This window comes from Phialemonium atrogriseum (assembly GCF_030411735.1).
Source record: "Phialemonium atrogriseum strain 8032-3 unplaced genomic scaffold QBC33scaffold_36, whole genome shotgun sequence".
In the NCBI taxonomy this organism is placed as follows: domain Eukaryota; kingdom Fungi; phylum Ascomycota; class Sordariomycetes; order Cephalothecales; family Cephalothecaceae; genus Phialemonium; species Phialemonium atrogriseum.
The window spans coordinates 68,491-85,943 of record NW_026848173.1 but is presented as its reverse complement, the minus strand read 5'-3'; the positions used below and the strand labels follow the sequence as shown (position 1 = coordinate 85,943).

Sequence of the window (17,453 nt, the reverse complement as noted above, 5' to 3'; positions counted from 1 at the left end):
CCTTGCCCTAGGTATGTGAATAAATCCCGGGTGTCTAAAGTCGCCTCTATTTCCACTCCCCGAAACCGGGTTCGTCATTCAGCACAGGTTCCATGGTAATGGTGCGGTGTCCAGGGAGGCCCCGTTAATAAATTAGGTATGTGCAGTACCAACCACATGGACTCGGGGAAGGATGCACCAGAAATGATACCCTGGATCCCCTATTACCATTCTCGGGTCCATCCCAGCGGGACGGCGGGTGGATGGTTCATCTCATGGGATGAATTAGGAGTAACCTGTCTTGCCCAACTTTGGCTCGATACGTAGACTGTTATGAACGACAGCAGCGGTTCCAGTGTTGAAACCACGGCATAGAAAAGTTTGCCACGAGGGACTTAGGAAGCTAGAGGCCGACGGGATGAAAAGTGCACGGTTCCCGTCACCTTCCCGCATTGGGCGACCCCGGCGCTGTAGCACGCTTTCCGGGCAGCGTGTGCACGGCGCAGAAGCCGAACCCCACAAGACGGGCTTTGCGGTGTATTACGGCATCAACACGCCTCCAGCAACCGCCGGTCTATCTAGAGCTGACGTCGGCACATCGGCACATCATCTTTGATGACATGACCTGCCAGTATGAGGATCGCATGGTAATATCCCTGCTCCTACGATTTGAGTCCGGATGAACATTTTTTTCTGCCCAATTTGGTGCTGAAACACGTTGGGGACGCACCCGTCTTTGGGATTTGTGTCAGGATGTCAGGATAAATCAGCAAGTGTAAGCGATGAAGAACAGGCCCATATTTACGGAAAGTTGTCTTGAAAAGCCATTAAATATAGACATCTCTGCAGAGCAGACGGGAAGGCTAACACTGGCAATACAGAGTACAAGCTGTGGAGAGAGAGGCGTCGTCGTTTGGGGAATTGATACTAGCAGACGGATGAATGAGATGAGGTAGCGGTATAATTAGGAATCAATTACACACGAGCTATCTTCCCTCTAAAGTCGCGATCTAAATTCAGCCTCTGAAGCCACGAAAGGGCCGAAAGGGAGACTTGATTACAACAGAGAGAGTCGGAAGACGGCAGGCGGTCGGTCGAGTGCAGGAAGTTGGTGCGATGGGCTCGAGTCTCGCGGGTGTCGCCCGAGTGTGAAAGTTAACGGGCGGCTGTTCCATAACTGTCTCACCTTGGTGTGCGTGCACTGACCATGGTCGGAGATCACTGATGGTCGGATGCACGTTCACTCCCAGCAGCGCAACCAGCAGAAATTTCCAATAAAAAACCTGGATCGAATCTTGGATCATCGTGGCAGACCCAAGGATGCCAAAATCAAGCCATAGCGGCCCAGAATCAGATTGAACTCGGGCGTGGGACAAGATGCATCCTTGTGTGTGTGCATGCAGGGCAACACCGATGCGCGGGTCGGCGACGCTATGACCGTTTGAAAACACGGCACTTGGTGATTGGCAGCATCCAACTTCAGTACAGATTATTGTGAGCTTGTGAGCTTAGGTATCTCTACACCACCTAGTGTATGTACCTACAGCAGTTGCAGTCGGGAGTGTCCTGGGTTGGCGGACGCTAGGGCACAAGGGGGAACAGAAGAGGTTTTTACGGCCATCTCAGCCATCTCCCCCGCATATTCCCGTTGATCACTTTAGGACCTCAGCCCTGCAGTCATTGGACAATCGTGCAAGGTCCTACTTCCCCAGCCGATCCGTCCCTGGGACCCCTGGGATAGGTCGGAAGCTGCCGTGCACGGACACGACATGAGCCGAGCCTCGACAGTCAGAGTGTCAAGGAGGCAGGGGGAGTGTCTTGTCTTGTCGTCTCGTGTGTGTCCGGTAGTTGTTGGCTTGTCGTTGCATAAGATCATCTCCCGCTCCCAGACGACGCGAGAGGATACTTAACCATGGCCGCTATCGTTCTTCTCGACGGCCCCCATCTCCTCGTTGGACGACCAACTCCTCCGCCAAATCGAGTTCTCCGATCAGATCAATCATGGATCGAATGCCATTCAAGGGCGAATTCCCAGAGCTGGACGCCGAGACGAGGGTGCCACTCCTCGTGGGCATATCCATCGGCTTCCTCTGCGTTTCCACAGTCGCCGTCCTATTGCGCCTCTACACTCGCTACATCGTCGTCAAGTCCCCCGGATCCGACGACGCAACGATTGCCATTGCACAAGTCTTGGCGATTGGGGTTTCAATCACTACAATACTTCGTAAGTGTGCCTCGATTGTCAGAGTATCCATCTTCAGACATTCTGACATTCCCAAAGAGGCCAAATATGGACTGGGCCATCATGTATGGCTGGTCAGCGACGATGACAATACCAAGCAGCTGAAGGTTAGAACCTCATCAAATCCGAGCGCCAATGTGCGAATGATGAGGTGTCAAGAAGCTTACACAAGGACCGCAACAGTCATTCTTTTCAGCCATAGTCATATACAACCTGGCCCAGATCATCACCAAGACGTCCTTCCTGCTTCAATATCGCCGCATTTTCGAAGACAAGCTCACCAAACAGGCCTGTCTTGTGCTTATCATAGTTCTGGGTATCTGGGGTGTCGTCCAGGAAGTACTGGTCGGTTTCGCCTGCTTCCCCGTCTCGGTATTCATCCCCCGCCAGCAGGGCATCTGCATCGAGAGCCTTACCGTCTGGTATCTCACCTCCATCATGAACATCGTCACCGACTTTATCGTCTTCACGGTTCCCATGCCAGCCATTGCCGCCCTGAATCTGCAACGCAAGCAGAAACTATTGGTAGCCTCAGTGCTCTGTCTGGGTTTCTTGTAAGTAACCTTCCTCCACGTCAATTTCCCTCCCATGACCCAAGAGAGCACCCACACTAACCTCCCAACAGCACATGCGCCATCTCCATCGTCCGCATCTTCACCCTCCGCAGCGCCAACGACTCACCCGACCCGACCTGGGACAACGTCCCGTCGGCCTATTGGTCCATCGTCGAGCTCAACACCGGCATCCTGTGCGCGAGCCTGCCGCCCCTGCGGCCGCTGATCCGCCACCTGTTCCCGGGCCTGTCCTCCTCTTCCTCATCCTCCCAGAACCCCAACAGCCGCAACCGCCACGCCCACAGCAACAGCAAGGCCGGCGGCGGCGGATACACCCCGCGGCGATCCGCCGGCAGCGCCACGCTCGTCGACGGCAGCGAGAAGGGCGTCGAGGCCTACGGCCTGTCCGACGTCGAGTCCGGCGCGGAGGAGGGGTGGTCAGGCTCCGCCGGGAGGGAGGGGTACCGGGTCCGGACCGAGATCCGGGGCGGGAGAGACGTCATCAGGAAGACGGCGGACGACGACGGCGACGGCGACGGCGACGATACTACGAGTTCCGGGTCGTCGTCGTCGGTGGTCGGCGCCGGGGGGAGGAAGATTATGGTCACGAGGGAGATTGGGTTCGAGGAAGGGAGGGGGAGGGAAGTTGGGCGGGGCAGGGGCGAGTTTTGATTCTTGGTTATTCGGGTCGCGGGTTTCTTGTAATGATTGAGCGTCTGCTGCTTCTGGTTGAATTGGCCATTGATTTCAACACACGCGTCGTGCTGTTCCTCTTTGTTGTTGTTAAGATATGGCAAGCTAGGATAAAATTTCATGTAGGATCAACACTATAGAAAGATGCACCTTTAGCTCATCTTGCTGCCGATTAGATGTACCTACTGTATCATATGCCTACCAGGGTAGTTGGGTGGATACCGAGTAATAGCCAGTAGTGCCTTTCATCAGTCACGATGTTGACCGCGTCCGCCTTGGCGCTCGCGAACTGCATCACCCACGTCGTCTCCGTCGGGTCGCGTCCCGCCCCCGGAGGGCCACGCCTCCATCCCCTATCACCGCCTGGCCCTGGCGGACGCGCCCGCCGCCGACCAATCTTGAGTCGGCCAACCCGGTTCAAGGAGTGGAAGGCTCAACACGTCGTCCGACGTGCGCTATTTCGTCTTGGATCCTTCTATCGGTCCTCCGGGTTTTGTAGCGGTGACTGCCAAGCACCTCCAGAATTGCTGACCACGATACCCTTGATAACCGGCCACCGTGTTGACGAAATACCTTTCCAGGTGGAAGAGCTTGATGAAGAAGAAGGGGGTCAGAGCAAGAAGCCAGAAAAGCGTCAGCATCGGCCGAATGTTTTCCGAGTAGTCCCTGACAACAATGTCTTGGAAGCCGGCATCCTCCAGCCACTGCTTGTACCGACCTGGGGTTGACCGCGTGTTGGTGGGCATGGCAGCGTACGTGTTGATTTGCTTCATGCCTTCGACCAGATCCTGGGGCGTCGACGCGTCGTCGAGACTGGTCATATTCGAACAGGGCGAGCCGGCCTCCCGGGCGAAGAATCCGGTGGAAGCCGGCAAGGACCCCTTCGGGATCTGTTGCATGGACGAACGTCTCCATGGTATAGATGCCGTCGTGCGACGCATCTGATATGGACTCGAGGTGGTGGTAATCCATCTTCTGCGCCGTCACCTAGCCAAGCGGCAGTCCGGAGCACGCGATATTCCGCCTTGCCTTCTGAATGCGCCGGTCCACAACATCGATGCCTGTGATGCGCATGCCGTGCCGCGCCATGTATATCGCGACATGTGCGACTCCACAGCCGGCATCGAGAATCTGAGATCCCGATGGTAGATTTAGAAGCTCCAGAAGCTTCGCCTCCATGCGACGCAGCGGGCGGCCGACGGGAAGGGGAAAGACGTCGGGTTCTCATAGTATTCAAAATGTCGAGTTAGTTGATGCTCAAAGACAGATTGACGGAGGGTAGATGTGGTAGTGGCCTTTTCTTTTTGTGTTGGCTGGTAGAGCTCTGGCGCATGAATGCAGAACGGGTGACGTCAAAAGTCCATATTAAAGGCCTGTCACAACCCACAAGTGACATGCTGGGGATCCCTGGTCAGCTTGCAACCCCTGTCCTGGCCCCCAGCACGCTGTCCTCGAGCACTCGCGGACCGCCCCATGCATAAATATTTTTCTCTAGCACTTCTATTCCCACGCACCTGTATATTTCCCCTCCCCACATGCTAACCAGCAGCCGCAGTCACAGTAGCAGTAGCAGCACCGGCAGCACAATCATCCACCACCGTCTGCGTAGCCAACGCAGCCCACTCCTCATACTCCTCCCTCGCCACCCCCTCCAGCGACGCCATCCACTGGCCATACCCATTATCATGGAACCCAACCACCATCTCGGCGGGACACCCCGCATTTCCCGGCGCGTCAAACGACTGCGCATGTCCGAGGAACAGCCGTCCCGCCGTCGTATTCGCCGCCCCTTCCTCCCCGTCCTGCTCCCACGACAGACACCCCCTGCACCGGTAGATGAGCTCGTAGCCCGTGTCGTTGACCCACGAGCTGATCTGGTCCACCACCGTCGAGCCCGCGCCGGCGCCGGCATACGGGTCTGGAGGGAAGTAGTCTGTCGCCCAGCGGAAGGAGGTGAGTACCGAGTCGTTGTTGTACGGCCACGCCATCAGCAGAAGGTCCTGCACCATGCTGCCTCCGTGCGCGATGCCGCACCACCCGGTGTGGTCGGGAGACTTGATCTGGCACCTCTGTTACCGCAGGAGGAACCGAGTCAGTTCTATTGTGGACGATGGTTTCGCCCTGTTGGGACGGGGGAGGATGACGGGGGCGGGTAGATGAGGAATCTCACCAGCAGCCCTATATACTCGGTCGCGTCCCTGGTCGCCGCATCCTCGGGCAGCGCGAGGCCGAAGGTGAAGGCGCCGTCGCCATCCGAGTCCGGGTTCGCCGACCACGTCGTGAAGTCGATGCCCGTCGCGGGATCCGTGTACGCGCCCTGGGTCATTTCCGGGTCCTGGCCCGCGCAGTGGCGGGTAACTTTTGGATCTCTGGTCAGCTCGAGCTGCACGGTGGTGACTTTTTTTTTTTTCAAAAACTTTTAACTCACAGAACATGGCCACCACTGTCGCGGCGACGGCCGAGCCACGTGGGAGGTGCATCGTGGGTGGCTGCGTCGTGGGAACGGGGAAAGGGGCAGGAGGGCGAGTTGGGACCAATGTGGTGCGAGGTGAATGGGATGACCTCTTGGCATTGACTCGGGGGGGGCGTCGTGATATGTAGGTAGGCGCGCGGTGCGGTGCCTTGCATGTCATGACGATCGCCGCGGAACGATTTGGGGAGGGAGTTCATTTACCGTGCTTAGGATAAATGAACGGAGAGTTCATCCAGATTGGCTGTCCCCACTCCCCAACTCGAAATATTCCTCTTATTGACGGATATGGCAAATTCTAAACAGAAAGTCTTGTGCATGATCCCCTTAAAGGTCAAGCAAGGCATCTTGCCCCTACGTCTCCCTCCTGGGATTCCGGGTTCCCGATACATCACCACGCAGAACCGATCTCGCCCTCAATGGCCGCCACCTCCCCCTTTCCGGGGCATATCTCTATAACATGCACGCGACTGAGAAGGTTAAGATCCTGCCCCGCCGGACAGTCCCAGGGATGAAGAAGTGGCGCTTGGCGCCGTCGCCGGTTTAGTTCAAGCACAGTTTTGGAACATTCGAATGAAATAGAAATGTCGTGTAATCATAGCTATTGTGAGATAATTAGCTAAGGTAATTATCGGAAAGATCGACGCCAGCCAGTGCTTGAGAACCTACACGTGATACACGCCCGCATCCACGATACGATCGCTGCCTGATCTCTTGGCAATATTCAAGTTTATCGCAACTGGCGAGTCGGCGGACGGAATTTACAAGACATCAAGGCCCCGGAACTGGTCTACTGAGATGAGGTCTATCGAGGAGACCCGTGGGCTTTCCACGTTGGAAGCCGAATTCGAAAATGTTTTATTTCCCCTTCATCAATCTGTCAGCCTGCTTTTAGATCCTCTAAATTGACGCCCCGTCTAGACGTTCTGCAAGAATCGCCCGGAGTTTTCCGGCATGTTCAAGGCCTGGGACATGGCGAGTGACATCCAGATGGCCCGGCACGCCCTGGCGATGATCTATAGCATCAAAAGAGGCAACAAGCCCAAGGCCTCGGCCCTGCCCTACAAGACGCACGACGTCCGGGTCCCCGTCCGGGACGGCACCACGATCCCAGCCCGCATATACACGCCGAAGAATAAGCGGTCACCGCCACGCGGGCGGCCCTGCATGTACATCTGCCACGCCGGGGACTACGTGGTCGGCGAGTTCGACACCGAGGAGTGGCTGTGCGAGGCGTTTGTGGCCATGGGAGGGGTCGCCGTGGATGTCCTCTATCGCCATGCACCCGAGCACGTGTTCCCGATACAGGTCCACGACAGCTATGATGGCCTCAGGTGGGTGAGTACGCGACTGTTCTCGAGAGGTCGAAGGGCCAGAGACTGACCGGGATGTGCAGCTTGCGCAGAACTACGCCAGTTTGGACATAGATCCAACCAGGGGTTTTCTAATCGCCGGCGAGGGCAACGGGGCAGATATAGCCCTCGCTATTGCCCACCTGTACGCCGATGAGGCGTTGTCACCACCCCTGACCGGGCTATATATCGCTGCCCCCCAGGCGATGATCCCGGAAATTGTCCCCAAGCAATATCGCGACCACTTCTTCAGCATCGAGCAGAACGCAAACGTGCCATTATTATCGGCCGAGAGCCTGAAGTTCATTCGTTGTAGGTCTCCTCCGGACAGGTGAAGAAGAAGGGGGTCCCATGTGCTGATATGTTGAGCATAGCTGTGTACAAGCCAGATCCCACGAGCCCTCTGGCGTACCCCATTGCGTTCCCAGACCACTCTAAAATGCCAAAGACCTACTTCCAGGTCTGCGGTTTCGACCCCACGCGAGACTGCGGCCTGATACTGGAGCAAGTATGGAAGGATTGCGGCATCGAAACCAAAACAGACGTTTTTGCGGGTCTCCCTCATCGCTTCTGGGCGTCGCTAATCCACGCCAGATTCACCAAGAAGCACGCTGAAATGTCTAGGGACGGCCTCTCTTGGCTTCTGGGGGTGGAGCGTAAGAATGGTTGAAGATGGTGGGACTTACTCAATATGGCGTTGGGACTATGGTATTTTCCCTGACAGCTTCGGTCGTTTGACTGGGTTAATCCAGTTCTTAATGAGCAAGAAAAAGTCGGGAATTATCAGAGCCCAGGAGATGCAGGATAAAGCAGGAAGATTGGAGGGGAAACCGGACGATGGCTTCCAGCGTTTAGCACAAGTAATCGGAAATCAAGTTCAAGTAAGGCAAGCAAGTCAAATCAAGTTAGACTACTTGTAAGTTGAGCAAAAGTCGTTACGTACTTGCCTAACTTGGTAAGTAATATAGGATTTATTGATGAGCTTGTCTTTGCGGGTAGGGGCATTCAGCTATTCAGGAAGGGGCATTTAACTGTCACGGCAGGGGCAATTAGGTATTTGGGCAGGGGCATTCAGCTATTTAGGCAGGGGCATTTAACTGTTAAGGCAAGGGTATTTGGTGTCGCTATTTCTAAAGCACTCTTGCTGTCGCTGTCTCTGTTGCCATTGCCATTGCCATTGCCATTGCCGTCGTAGTCGCTTGTTCCGTGGTTAGCAGCTAGTCTTTTTCATGCTCAAACTCTCTAAAGATTTTTGGCAGCCCAAACCCCTACCTGAATAGCCAACTACACCTGCCTGCAGAGACAAGCTCTACTTGCAAGCAACTAAGCCAAGTTAAGAAATAGCCAAGTAAGGCAAGTTAGATAAAGGCTAAAAATCAAGTGAGAGGGCTGACTTGGTTGAACTTGACTTATGCTGAACGCTGTCTACATTAGCTTCCTATTTTGGAATAAGGGAGAGAGTTTTTTTCCGACAGGAGTGACAGGCTCGACAAGTCACCGCGGGTCAAGCTGGATAAAAATATATTGGTGAAGCAGGTTGATATTCTAGCGAGGTGTCTACATACCTAGCACAGTTTTTCTCCTCTACCACCCAGCCCCAAACCAGAATCTTGTCACCGCAGGCAAGGGCATTTAGCTATTTAGATTTCAGGCAGGGGCCAGCCACGGAACAAGAGACGGCGACGGCAATGGCAACAGCAAGAGCGCTTTAGCAATAGCGACAGCGACGGCTAGCCAAATGCCCCTGCGTGCCCGCGGAGATAACCTCCAAAACAAAGGAAAAGAACAAAAAACCTTTCGTATTTCTCCATTCATCGGCTCCCCAAGAATCCGCTAAATCCCTGGATAAAGTCCAGCTGCCTCTGTATCTCCGCCTGCTCAGCTTCCGTGGCTGGTCTAGGTGAGAATGATGGGCAACCCTCGTCCCAGAAACGATTCATCATTTGGCTCGGGGATCCTTCCTGAACAGTGGGAGTCATGAGTACCTCTTTGCGGGTTTCGGCATGGATGTCCGGGACGCTGTCGACGCCGAAGAAGATACGGAAGTTCTCGGGAGTATCTTTGCCAGTCATGACAAGCCGGCGAATCGGGTACCTGGCGACAAGTCGTTTAGGATCAGCAGCGACATAAGGATAGTAAGTAGAACTTACTTGAGGCCAGCCTTGAGTCCCTGGAAGTTGCCTGCTGGAAGCTCTAGGCCCTGATCATTCGCTAACGCACGAGCATCTGGTTGCTTGTGGGCTTCGTTGACCCAAAACTGCTGGGCTTGCATGGTAGCGCTGGTGTCTTTGCCACGGGGGATGTTTGATGAATCTTTTGATTGACTACTGGCCTGTCGTAGATGATACAATCAATCTCGGTGGGGATGGAAAGGAGGAGTTGAGAAGCGATTCGGTGGTTGGGTTGTTCTTACGATCTGCATAAATGTGACTAATTCGGTAATTACAGTACATTTACAGTGCATACCTACCGTGCAAGATACCTTGGTACTGTTCAAGGAGACACCTACCTGGAAGTCAGGGCAGCTCTGACATTTCGATAGTGACAAGGTACCAGGAGCGTGGGCGTTAAAACTTGACCTCTACCTCACTGCAGAGTCGCGGCGGCCTAGGCCAAGCGACAAAGGCTCTATGCTAGGGCCGAGCCTCGTCATTAGCGACTTTGAGATCACATGGTGTATGGCATTCTGGTTGAGCGCTGCGCTACTAGGTAGGCAAGATATGGGAGGAACGGATATCTGGGAGCTGTGGAGGCCACTGCATTCTCCCCTGTCGACTGCCCTAAGCGATGACACTAGCCTGCATGGTTATCTCCCCGCCAACAACTTTGAGTCCCTTCGGGCCTCCCCAACACATCCAGCCGAGGTTAGCGAAGAGGTCCATGATGCACTCCCTGTGTTGTCGAGTACTCTTTCAATATCCTTCGCACCGAATCCCTCGACGAATGGTGGGAGCAGGTCCTACTGGCTTTGACTGACTCACAGCGTTATCCTTGGATGGCAGAATCAGACAAGTTAGCACACCGGACCTGTATAACAAGATATGCCGGGGTCTGAAACGGAGCAAGCTCACTTGTGTACAGTATTCTACTTTCAACACGAATGTCAGCTATCTGTGCCAACTCTAAATATGAATGGGTAACGTACGTGTGGGAATCACTAAGTCTCAAGTCAGCGAAAGGTCCCCCATCAGTGACGCTGCAGGGGGACGGGGGAAGCCAGAGGTCTCATAAGGGGAAAAAGGTCAATTTAGAATGTAATTAAACTACACAAAACACATGGATTAGCATCAATCGTTGACATACTACAGGAAGCTCACAAGGAGGGCTCTCATAGGTTACATACGAAGGCGTCGGCGTCGGCGATGGTGTGGTTGAAGAAGCAACGTCCAGGTTGCCTCGGCGAGCGTCGCCATTTTGGTATCCGGTCTATCTGCATTGCTCCTGCCTATCTTCAATGCTACCGTCTGGTGTGATAGTCCACATCCAATACAGCTCTTCGTCATCGTCATCATCATTCTCCGGGTCGTACATCCGAATACCAGAGCTCTGGAACATGTGCCGTATGTATCGGTGGATGGCAGATCGACGAAATCGATGTTTCGACTCCCCATCGAGGAGGGCCTCTACTGGCGCATTGTCGAAGTAGGGTTCTAGATCGGTGATGGTCGCTTGCTTTGGTCGCACGACCATCTCGAATTCGACACCAAAGCAGATTGCAGCCGACATTTTGCCTGGTCTGAAAACGTGAGATACTTGGGAATACTTCAAAGTGTTAGTGGTACACTCACTTAATGGTCTTGTGTTGCTGGTCTTTGTCAACGCTCAATGTTCCGGCTGTTTCTTCGATCATGGTTTGACATCTTCGGACAAGCCTTGATTTTGAGCAAGGGAATTTCTCCAGGGGCATGCGCTATTTGCTCCGCGGGCAGGCGGTTAGTGCATCACAGGTGGCAGTTGCTTTTGCTGTTGCCTATTGCTGTCGCTGACTACTACTATTGCTGTTGCTGTCTATCGCTCTTGCCGTCGCTCCCTATCACTCTTGCCGCCGCTCCCTATCGCTCTTGCCATCGCTCCCTATCGCTCTTGCCGTTACTATCTAGCTATAATCTGGTCGATGGGACCTCCAAAACTGCCAAATCCGAGTCTACCGACAAATGGCTTGTCTAGGTTCTCCTCCCTGAATGACATATTCTGCGGACTTGGGTCCTTGAGAGCCCTCAACTCGGCTGTCCCAGTGTATGGGTATGTTACAAGCTCGCTTCAGCGCTTGGCATGGTATTCGAGCGGAATCCCTGTCCTGCCCATCCAGGAGGAGTCCCACTGGTCGTGCTAGGTGCTGAACGAGAATTTCTGCATGTCCCAAAGCCAGTGAATGTCGCTCTAGCCGTTACTATCTATCCCTTTTGCCGCTACTACAGGCATAAGCTTCTTCTGGTCCAGGAGCTCGCGGCTAAAAACGACCTTTCGGTCTTGGTATGGGTTGCCGTGGAGGTATACGTTGTGGGCCGTGATAAGTTTCTCAGGATACTGTAGGGATATATGTTAGTGTAATTTTTATAGCTGGAGATGTGGTTTGGAGGAGTCCTGGCCTACCGTTGCTGAGAGCCAAACCTGTGAAGCGCCGAGGCTTTGGTATATCTATCGCTCTTGCCGTTACTGTCTATTGCTCTTGTTGTCGCTGTCTATCGCTACTGCTATTGCTGTCTATCGCTCTTGTTGCCACTCCTGTCACTCTTGCTGTTGCTGTCCATCGATATTGCTGTTGCCAGAAATAGCAGTGTTGACAGCGATGCAGCTGTTCCCAACTTGCAACTTGCCTGCAGAGCGAATGACGCATGCCCGTAGAGAAATTCCCTTGAGCAATGGCGTCTCGTTCCCCAGCACATTCGGACATGCTGCACAGGGAAGGCGCAGAGAAAGTGCTTCGATCGGGAAGGAGTAGGCCAGCATGTGGATCGCAAGCACATGGTGAACATGGACATGTACCTACTAGCCATGAAAAGCGACTTGAGCGTTGTTCCCGAAGATTCAAGTTTCAGAGGACCTCTGGCGAACTCCTATATTAGGTACAGTACATGTAACCGAAAAGCAGAAGCTGAATCTTCCAGAGCTCCTCATCAAGGAGAGAAGGCTGCCCCAGAAACTACGGATAACTTCCACTGTGCTGGAAAATCCGTCCAAATGTGGAAATAGGGTGATAGTCCTTCGAGGAACTCGCGAGGAAGGTGTTAACGTCGTTTATGATCCATAGCTTACAATGCTCTAGGAAGCTAGGGAAGTTCTACCCTCAACCATATAGTAGCTTGAGTAGCTCAATGAAAGTTGGGTTGGATGGCCATCGTGATGTCATGATTCCTATTGACATCACTGCGCCAGAGGTAGAGAGCTGCAATTGCAACTGACGTCACCATAGCATACCCACTAGAATTTCCAGTCTCGAGACTCGCCCATATTTAAAAGGCCTTGGGGCAAGTAAAGGAGTAGTAAACTATGCGAAGATCAACTTCACTTTTAGCTTTTCGTGCCCTGACTCGAAATACCAGACGTTCTATATCAGTTATGACTTCGACACAGAGCGGCCAATTCAGGCCTGTCGGCGAGAAGCAGGCGCAGGACCAGCCTGGGTAAGCACCTCGGGCTTTGCTGCATCAATGATCGGACGAAGGAGAACTAACTGGTCGTCTCAAGGCTGGAGAAATCCATGAAGCCCTCAAGCGAGACGACGAAGCTGGAAGGAAAGGGAGGCTTCCAGGAGTACAAACCAGCTGGCAAGCTGAATGACAATAAGGCCCTCATAACGGGCGGCGAGTAAGCTCACCCTTGAATGTCGGGGACGGCCGAGTTCCTATTTTGAAGGGGGAAAAGGGAAGGGGGAGGAAATATATCTAACACCCAACACAGCTCAGGCATCGGGCGAGCAATAGCCGTCCTCTTCGCACGCGAGGGCTCGGACGTCAGTATCGTGTACCTACCCGAGGAGAAGGACGACGCGGCGGACACGAAGAAGATGGTCGAGCGTGAGGGCCGCGAGTGCCTGCTGATACCGGGCAACCTGATGGACAACGAGACGTGCCGGAAGGCCGTGGACGAGCACGTCCGCAAGTTCGGCATCATCCATGTGCTCGTCAACAACGCGTCCAAGCAGATCATGTGCAAGGACATTGCGGAGATCGACCTCGACGACGTAGAGAGCACCTTCCGCAGCAACATCTTGCAAATGTTCGCCCTAACCAAGTACGCTTTGCCGCATATGGAGAAGGGCGGTTCGTGAGTTTTGGCCCCGTCCCCCATGCCCGGGGAATCGTTCCTAACACGTGTGCCCCAAAGGATAATCAACACAACCTCAACGGTCGCCTTCCGCGGCACGGCCCACATGGTAGACTACGCGGCGACCAAGGGCGCCATCGTGTCGTTCACGCGCTCGCTCGCAAAGCAGCTGGCGCCGCGCGGCATCCGCGTCAACGCCGTTGCGCCCGGGCCCGTGCACACGCCCATCCAGCCGGCCTCGAGGCCGGCAGAGCAGATGGAAGGGTTCGGAGAGGGGTCGCAGATCGGGAGGCCGGGGCAGCCCAGCGAGATCGCGCCTAGCTTCGTGTTCCTCGCATCGAAGGACGCGGAGCTGTATTATGGGCAGGTGTTGCATGCTTATCCGCTGGGGGACTGATTGGGTGGTGAGTGAGGGTTGAGAGTCTGTGATGTGGTGTTATGTCGGCTGGAATGGTTTGATTTCACTTCGTGTTCCTTCATAAATTGATGATATGTGATGAACTGAGTGCAAGGTGACTTGCGATATTCATATGTTTGAGCACGAGCATAGGACAGAGGGGGGCGAGAAGTGAGCCGGAAAGTAAGCCCTTGTTAGTAGAGCAACGGGTAGGAAAACAGAGGGGAGAGAAAATGCAGTATGGACAGACGAACCTGCCTGATCCTTTTGTCCTCAGTTCGTGGGATCCATCTTGCGCTGCTTTCGATGCGATGAGAGTGCTTGTAAAAACTTCTTTTTTTCTCTTTTTTTTCTGGCTGCGTCTCAAGAAATCGTTCTGTGCCTTGCAGTTCACCCCCTCCCCCCCCCCCCCCCAACTGGTCGATAAGATGGATACTTCGTTATCATCATCATTGCTCATAAAAATATGAAAGTAAAATAGATACAGCTTGCAGAAGATTACTGAAGGAAAACCAGCGCCTTGAACCGTCCCGAGGCCATTAACCTGCACATGCGCAACCTAACCATACCGTTGTGTTCCCGATCCCTTTGTTTTCCTTCCTTCTCATGCATCTACCCCCATGTGAATGTCCAGGTCATTAAACTCATCCACAAGATACAACTCCCGCTGCAGTTCCCCGCGGACAGCCAGATCGGAGAGGTAGTTGTACTCGCCGTCAAATATGGACGTGGACATTGGCGGCTCGATCATGAGCCGGTCATCCTCCGTCTCGTACGATTCGTACGCCGAGTCCTTCGTCCCCTTGTCGGTGTAGACCTCCGGCAACGCGATCCGGCCGAGTTGATGGAGTTCGTCCTGCGTCGAGTCGGCATATGTCCACTGAGACTGGTCTGAGAAATCAGGTACGAACATCCCGTTGTTGCTATTATGCGTGCCGCCGTTGAACATCATCAACTGGGCTGTCTAGGTTGTCCTGTCAGCCCCCACGCCAACGACGAAACGAGAGAGTGGTGGTTTTACTGACCTCGGTAGAGTAAAAGTCCGACATCTGGTCATGTCGACCGTCTAATAGCTGAATGCCGGTCCCAGCCCCGGCCCCATGCCTGCTCGCCGCTATCTCAGCCAGGGGGCCGAGGAATTGCGCGAGGAGGTCCGGGTCCTGCAAGACCTCGGCAAGATGGCACTTGGCCACAGTATCGCCCGGTTTGCTCCCTGGAGAAAAAGGTTAGCAGAAGAAGCATAGTTCAGGGGGGGAGGAGAGGGATAGAGAGAAAGAAAGAAAGAAAGAAAAGAAAAGAGTCGGCGTCCTCACAGATATTAAGCCCGCGGCTACTGAATCCGGGCCAGATGGCCTCGCATATCTTGAAGTACTGCTCCTCGGCGTTCAGGCCCGACATCCTCCTGAAGTCGAGCTTGAAGTAGCGCCTGTCCTCCTCAGGCGTCATCCACTCGGGCTTGAAGTGGCTAACGTCCAGCAGGCCCTTGGCGCCCTGTTTACACTCGTCCTTGTGCTTCTTCTCGGTCGCAGCGAAGCTGTTGTCCCTGCACTGGTACCGCTCCTTACACTCGGAGCAGCCGTACTTGTCGCTGTGTACCCGCTTGATGTGATCCCTTGAAACGTGTTTTGTTAGAACGGTCAATTGTCCACACAGCTTGTCACCGTCCAGCGGTTCTCCTTCTGGGGACGGGACGAACGAACCTCAGATCGGCAATATTCTTGAAACCATGGCCGGTGCAGGCGTAGTCGAGGACGTGGGCATATCTGTCCGGGTTGCGTCTCCGGAAGGGACATGCGAGATACTGGTCGTACTCCTTGGGCCACTTCTCGGCGTACTTGATGTCCAGCCGCTGGATAACGACGTCGGAAATTTGCTTCATGAGGGCCTGGACGTTCGGCTCGACTTGCTGCTGAGCCTGAGCCGGGCTCCTGCCCCGGTCGCTCTCGGCGCGGCGAACTCGCCTGGAAGACATGGTGCCGGCAGTTGCTGCGTCTTCAGGACTCCTCGGAACTGGACGTGCAGTTGGCGAACGACCTCTCGATAATGTCAATGGTCGCCTTGGCCTTGGCCACTAATCCGCTCTTCCTCGACTCCGGGCTGTCACAGGACGATTGGACTAGTCTCTCCGAGACTGGTGTGGGCTCCCTGGTCAGCAGCCAGCTCTCTAGCATGAAAGAGTGCGGCTCCGAGGAGAATCTGGCCGTTTTCTCGACGGAATTCCCGGCGTTGTTTGTGCTCGCAAGCCTGGGGCGTCCATGTCAGCCTTCAACACTCCATGACGGCGATGGGGACGAGGTGGTGGATAGGGGGGATAAGGGGGGAAGACACCCCCATACCCTACGAGAGAGCCCATACCTGTTTGTCAGGTCCTTGTCTGACTGTTCTCGCATTCGGCAGGCTACCACCGTCTACTGAGGCCTCGATGAATGGTTTCAAGGACATTTTGGACGAAGGGGGCCGATCAGTCCTCTCGTCTTAAGTATATCGCAACTTGGAAATCGCGTCTGCGATTTCCAACTGCCCCTGCCGGCGCAATCGCCCAATATGACTCGCCATCATCTCTTCTTGGTGTCGCCGAAATGCACTTTGTCCGACTGCATCGATGGGGGGTTCAATTGGGCGTTGCATCTCTTGTGTGGTCTGCTGTTCGTGGGAAAGTGAGCAATCCGCTGGGCGGATTTGCCGGGCTCGTTTTTTGGGTGTCAAGCGTGAATTTCGTGGTTTCCTCTAAATCACTAGCTCGCCGCTTACACCTCCTAACATATAGTCACCTCACAATTCCCTCACACGATTTGATTCTCTGGCAAAATCCCGACTCTATTTTCTAAATCACATTATGCAAATTGGCATACGGTCTGCGCATTTTCTCCTGAAATCGACTTTCTCAGCGAGTCCGATCGGCGCTGGCTGGTCGATCTGCATCGCAAGACTCGCCGGGGCCGGAAGTAACAATAGTGGGCCCTCGCCAATCCACGATGTACCGATTTTAGGGGCGACACTGGCCGGGGAGAAGACGTGGCCGCGGTTGGCTGGAGGATGCGAGTGGAGTTGCACATCTCGGCCAGTAACAGTTGATTACAGTTGCCGTGGCCATCACATTAGGGCGAGCTCTTTCTTACCTTTGCCAAACTTCATGAAGCCTCTGACGAAGGCGGCGTTCGCGTCTTCGGCATCGTTGCTCTCAAGCCATAGGGCTCAATATACGCATCTACCAAAGGTATTCCCGACACATAGCCCGCGTGACGGCCGGATAAGCAGCCGGGCAGGACCAAAACCGACGAAGTCGTCTCGCCCGGAGGTCGTCAGGTCTCGGCTGGTGGCAGGCAGCACGTCGCTCCGGCACTGCGGCCTCCCGGCAGCTGTCTGTGTGCTTGTGGATCTGGGGGGATTCGCAAAGCTCCCGATTGGCAGCTGCAACTTTCCAATACACACTCCCGCATGATCGTGCGCCAGCATGACTGGGGACTGTGCCTCACCAGATTTAATGGTGGTACAAACC

At 54.4% G+C, this 17,453-nt stretch overlaps 9 protein-coding genes across 9 annotated transcripts; 4 read left to right on the top strand and 5 right to left on the bottom strand.

Annotated features, from left to right (window-relative positions):
* The first annotated feature begins 1,678 nt into the window (after positions 1 to 1,678).
* Positions 1,679 to 3,666, top strand: QBC33DRAFT_253416 (uncharacterized protein). Its single transcript, XM_060423025.1, has 4 exons — positions 1,679 to 2,203; positions 2,261 to 2,328; positions 2,405 to 2,775; positions 2,847 to 3,666. Exons 1-4 carry the CDS (start codon positions 1,981 to 1,983, stop codon positions 3,445 to 3,447), a joined length of 1,263 nt encoding a protein of 420 aa, XP_060279113.1. The 5' UTR covers positions 1,679 to 1,980; the 3' UTR covers positions 3,448 to 3,666.
* Positions 3,667 to 3,923: 257 nt separating this feature from the next.
* Positions 3,924 to 4,977, bottom strand: QBC33DRAFT_599469 (methyltransferase; the record flags this gene model as incomplete). The annotated part of the gene is made up of 3 exons (XM_060432032.1): positions 4,519 to 4,977; positions 4,270 to 4,455; positions 3,924 to 4,235 (listed from the first exon to the last, which is right to left on the bottom strand). Exons 1-3 carry the CDS (start codon positions 4,645 to 4,647, stop codon positions 3,924 to 3,926), a joined length of 627 nt encoding a protein of 208 aa, XP_060279112.1. The 5' UTR covers positions 4,648 to 4,977.
* Positions 4,978 to 5,006: 29 nt separating this feature from the next.
* Positions 5,007 to 5,948, bottom strand: QBC33DRAFT_519101 (uncharacterized protein; the record flags this gene model as incomplete). Its single annotated transcript, XM_060426272.1, has 3 exons — positions 5,007 to 5,537; positions 5,639 to 5,865; positions 5,897 to 5,948. The coding sequence occupies 3 exons, from the start codon at positions 5,946 to 5,948 to the stop codon at positions 5,007 to 5,009; spliced, it is 810 nt and encodes a 269-aa protein (XP_060279111.1).
* A 626-nt stretch (positions 5,949 to 6,574) lies between these two features.
* QBC33DRAFT_550921 (alpha/beta-hydrolase) lies at positions 6,575 to 8,401 on the top strand. Its single transcript, XM_060429126.1, has 4 exons — positions 6,575 to 6,793; positions 6,860 to 7,276; positions 7,335 to 7,602; positions 7,665 to 8,401. The coding sequence occupies exons 1-4, from the start codon at positions 6,737 to 6,739 to the stop codon at positions 7,958 to 7,960; spliced, it is 1,038 nt and encodes a 345-aa protein (XP_060279110.1). The 5' UTR covers positions 6,575 to 6,736; the 3' UTR covers positions 7,961 to 8,401.
* A 399-nt stretch (positions 8,402 to 8,800) lies between these two features.
* On the bottom strand, positions 8,801 to 9,684 carry QBC33DRAFT_550919 (uncharacterized protein). The gene is made up of 2 exons (XM_060429125.1): positions 9,441 to 9,684; positions 8,801 to 9,384 (listed from the first exon to the last, which is right to left on the bottom strand). The coding sequence occupies exons 1-2, from the start codon at positions 9,560 to 9,562 to the stop codon at positions 9,102 to 9,104; spliced, it is 405 nt and encodes a 134-aa protein (XP_060279109.1). The 5' UTR covers positions 9,563 to 9,684; the 3' UTR covers positions 8,801 to 9,101.
* Positions 9,685 to 10,716: 1,032 nt separating this feature from the next.
* On the bottom strand, positions 10,717 to 11,016 carry QBC33DRAFT_563307 (uncharacterized protein; the record flags this gene model as incomplete). The annotated part of the gene is made up of 1 exon (XM_060430267.1): positions 10,717 to 11,016. The coding sequence occupies one exon, from the start codon at positions 11,014 to 11,016 to the stop codon at positions 10,717 to 10,719; it is 300 nt and encodes a 99-aa protein (XP_060279108.1).
* A 1,679-nt stretch (positions 11,017 to 12,695) lies between these two features.
* QBC33DRAFT_550914 (uncharacterized protein) lies at positions 12,696 to 14,346 on the top strand. Its single transcript, XM_060429124.1, has 4 exons — positions 12,696 to 12,914; positions 12,979 to 13,098; positions 13,192 to 13,557; positions 13,618 to 14,346. Exons 1-4 carry the CDS (start codon positions 12,781 to 12,783, stop codon positions 13,952 to 13,954), a joined length of 957 nt encoding a protein of 318 aa, XP_060279107.1. The 5' UTR covers positions 12,696 to 12,780; the 3' UTR covers positions 13,955 to 14,346.
* A 191-nt stretch (positions 14,347 to 14,537) lies between these two features.
* On the bottom strand, positions 14,538 to 16,077 carry QBC33DRAFT_253387 (uncharacterized protein). Its single transcript, XM_060423024.1, has 4 exons — positions 15,655 to 16,077; positions 15,268 to 15,566; positions 14,980 to 15,167; positions 14,538 to 14,918 (listed from the first exon to the last, which is right to left on the bottom strand). Exons 1-4 carry the CDS (start codon positions 15,924 to 15,926, stop codon positions 14,559 to 14,561), a joined length of 1,119 nt encoding a protein of 372 aa, XP_060279106.1. The 5' UTR covers positions 15,927 to 16,077; the 3' UTR covers positions 14,538 to 14,558.
* Positions 16,078 to 16,546: 469 nt separating this feature from the next.
* Positions 16,547 to 17,407, top strand: QBC33DRAFT_550908 (uncharacterized protein). Its single transcript, XM_060429123.1, has one exon. It carries the CDS (start codon positions 16,791 to 16,793, stop codon positions 17,394 to 17,396), a length of 606 nt encoding a protein of 201 aa, XP_060279105.1. The 5' UTR covers positions 16,547 to 16,790; the 3' UTR covers positions 17,397 to 17,407.
* Positions 17,408 to 17,453: the final 46 nt, after the last annotated feature.

Bases quoted from the DNA above. Each gene is read 5' to 3' on its own strand.
- QBC33DRAFT_253416 (XM_060423025.1), top strand. From the start codon at position 1,981: ATGGATCGAATGCCATTCAAGGGCGAATTCCCAGAGCTGGACGCCGAG. The intron at 2,329-2,404 runs GTTAGAACCTCA...GGACCGCAACAG, and splicing joins ACAATACCAAGCAGCTGAAG to TCATTCTTTTCAGCCATAGT. The intron at 2,776-2,846 runs GTAAGTAACCTT...ACCTCCCAACAG, and splicing joins GTGCTCTGTCTGGGTTTCTT to CACATGCGCCATCTCCATCG.
- QBC33DRAFT_253387 (XM_060423024.1), bottom strand. From the start codon at position 15,926: ATGTCTTCCAGGCGAGTTCGCCGCGCCGAGAGCGACCGGGGCAGGAGC. The intron at 15,567-15,654 runs GTTCGTTCGTCC...ACACGTTTCAAG, and splicing joins AAGAATATTGCCGATCTGAG to GGATCACATCAAGCGGGTAC. The intron at 14,919-14,979 runs GTCAGTAAAACC...AGGACAACCTAG, and splicing joins CGGACTTTTACTCTACCGAG to ACAGCCCAGTTGATGATGTT.
- QBC33DRAFT_550908 (XM_060429123.1), top strand. From the start codon at position 16,791: ATGCAAATTGGCATACGGTCTGCGCATTTTCTCCTGAAATCGACTTTC.
- QBC33DRAFT_550921 (XM_060429126.1), top strand. From the start codon at position 6,737: ATGAGGTCTATCGAGGAGACCCGTGGGCTTTCCACGTTGGAAGCCGAA. The intron at 6,794-6,859 runs GTTTTATTTCCC...CGCCCCGTCTAG, and splicing joins TGGAAGCCGAATTCGAAAAT to ACGTTCTGCAAGAATCGCCC. The intron at 7,603-7,664 runs GTAGGTCTCCTC...TGTTGAGCATAG, and splicing joins GAGCCTGAAGTTCATTCGTT to CTGTGTACAAGCCAGATCCC.
- QBC33DRAFT_550914 (XM_060429124.1), top strand. From the start codon at position 12,781: ATGCGAAGATCAACTTCACTTTTAGCTTTTCGTGCCCTGACTCGAAAT. The intron at 13,099-13,191 runs GTAAGCTCACCC...CACCCAACACAG, and splicing joins GCCCTCATAACGGGCGGCGA to CTCAGGCATCGGGCGAGCAA. The intron at 13,558-13,617 runs GTGAGTTTTGGC...TGTGCCCCAAAG, and splicing joins CATATGGAGAAGGGCGGTTC to GATAATCAACACAACCTCAA.
- QBC33DRAFT_550919 (XM_060429125.1), bottom strand. From the start codon at position 9,562: ATGCAAGCCCAGCAGTTTTGGGTCAACGAAGCCCACAAGCAACCAGAT. The intron at 9,385-9,440 runs GTAAGTTCTACT...ACTTGTCGCCAG, and splicing joins GGACTCAAGGCTGGCCTCAA to GTACCCGATTCGCCGGCTTG.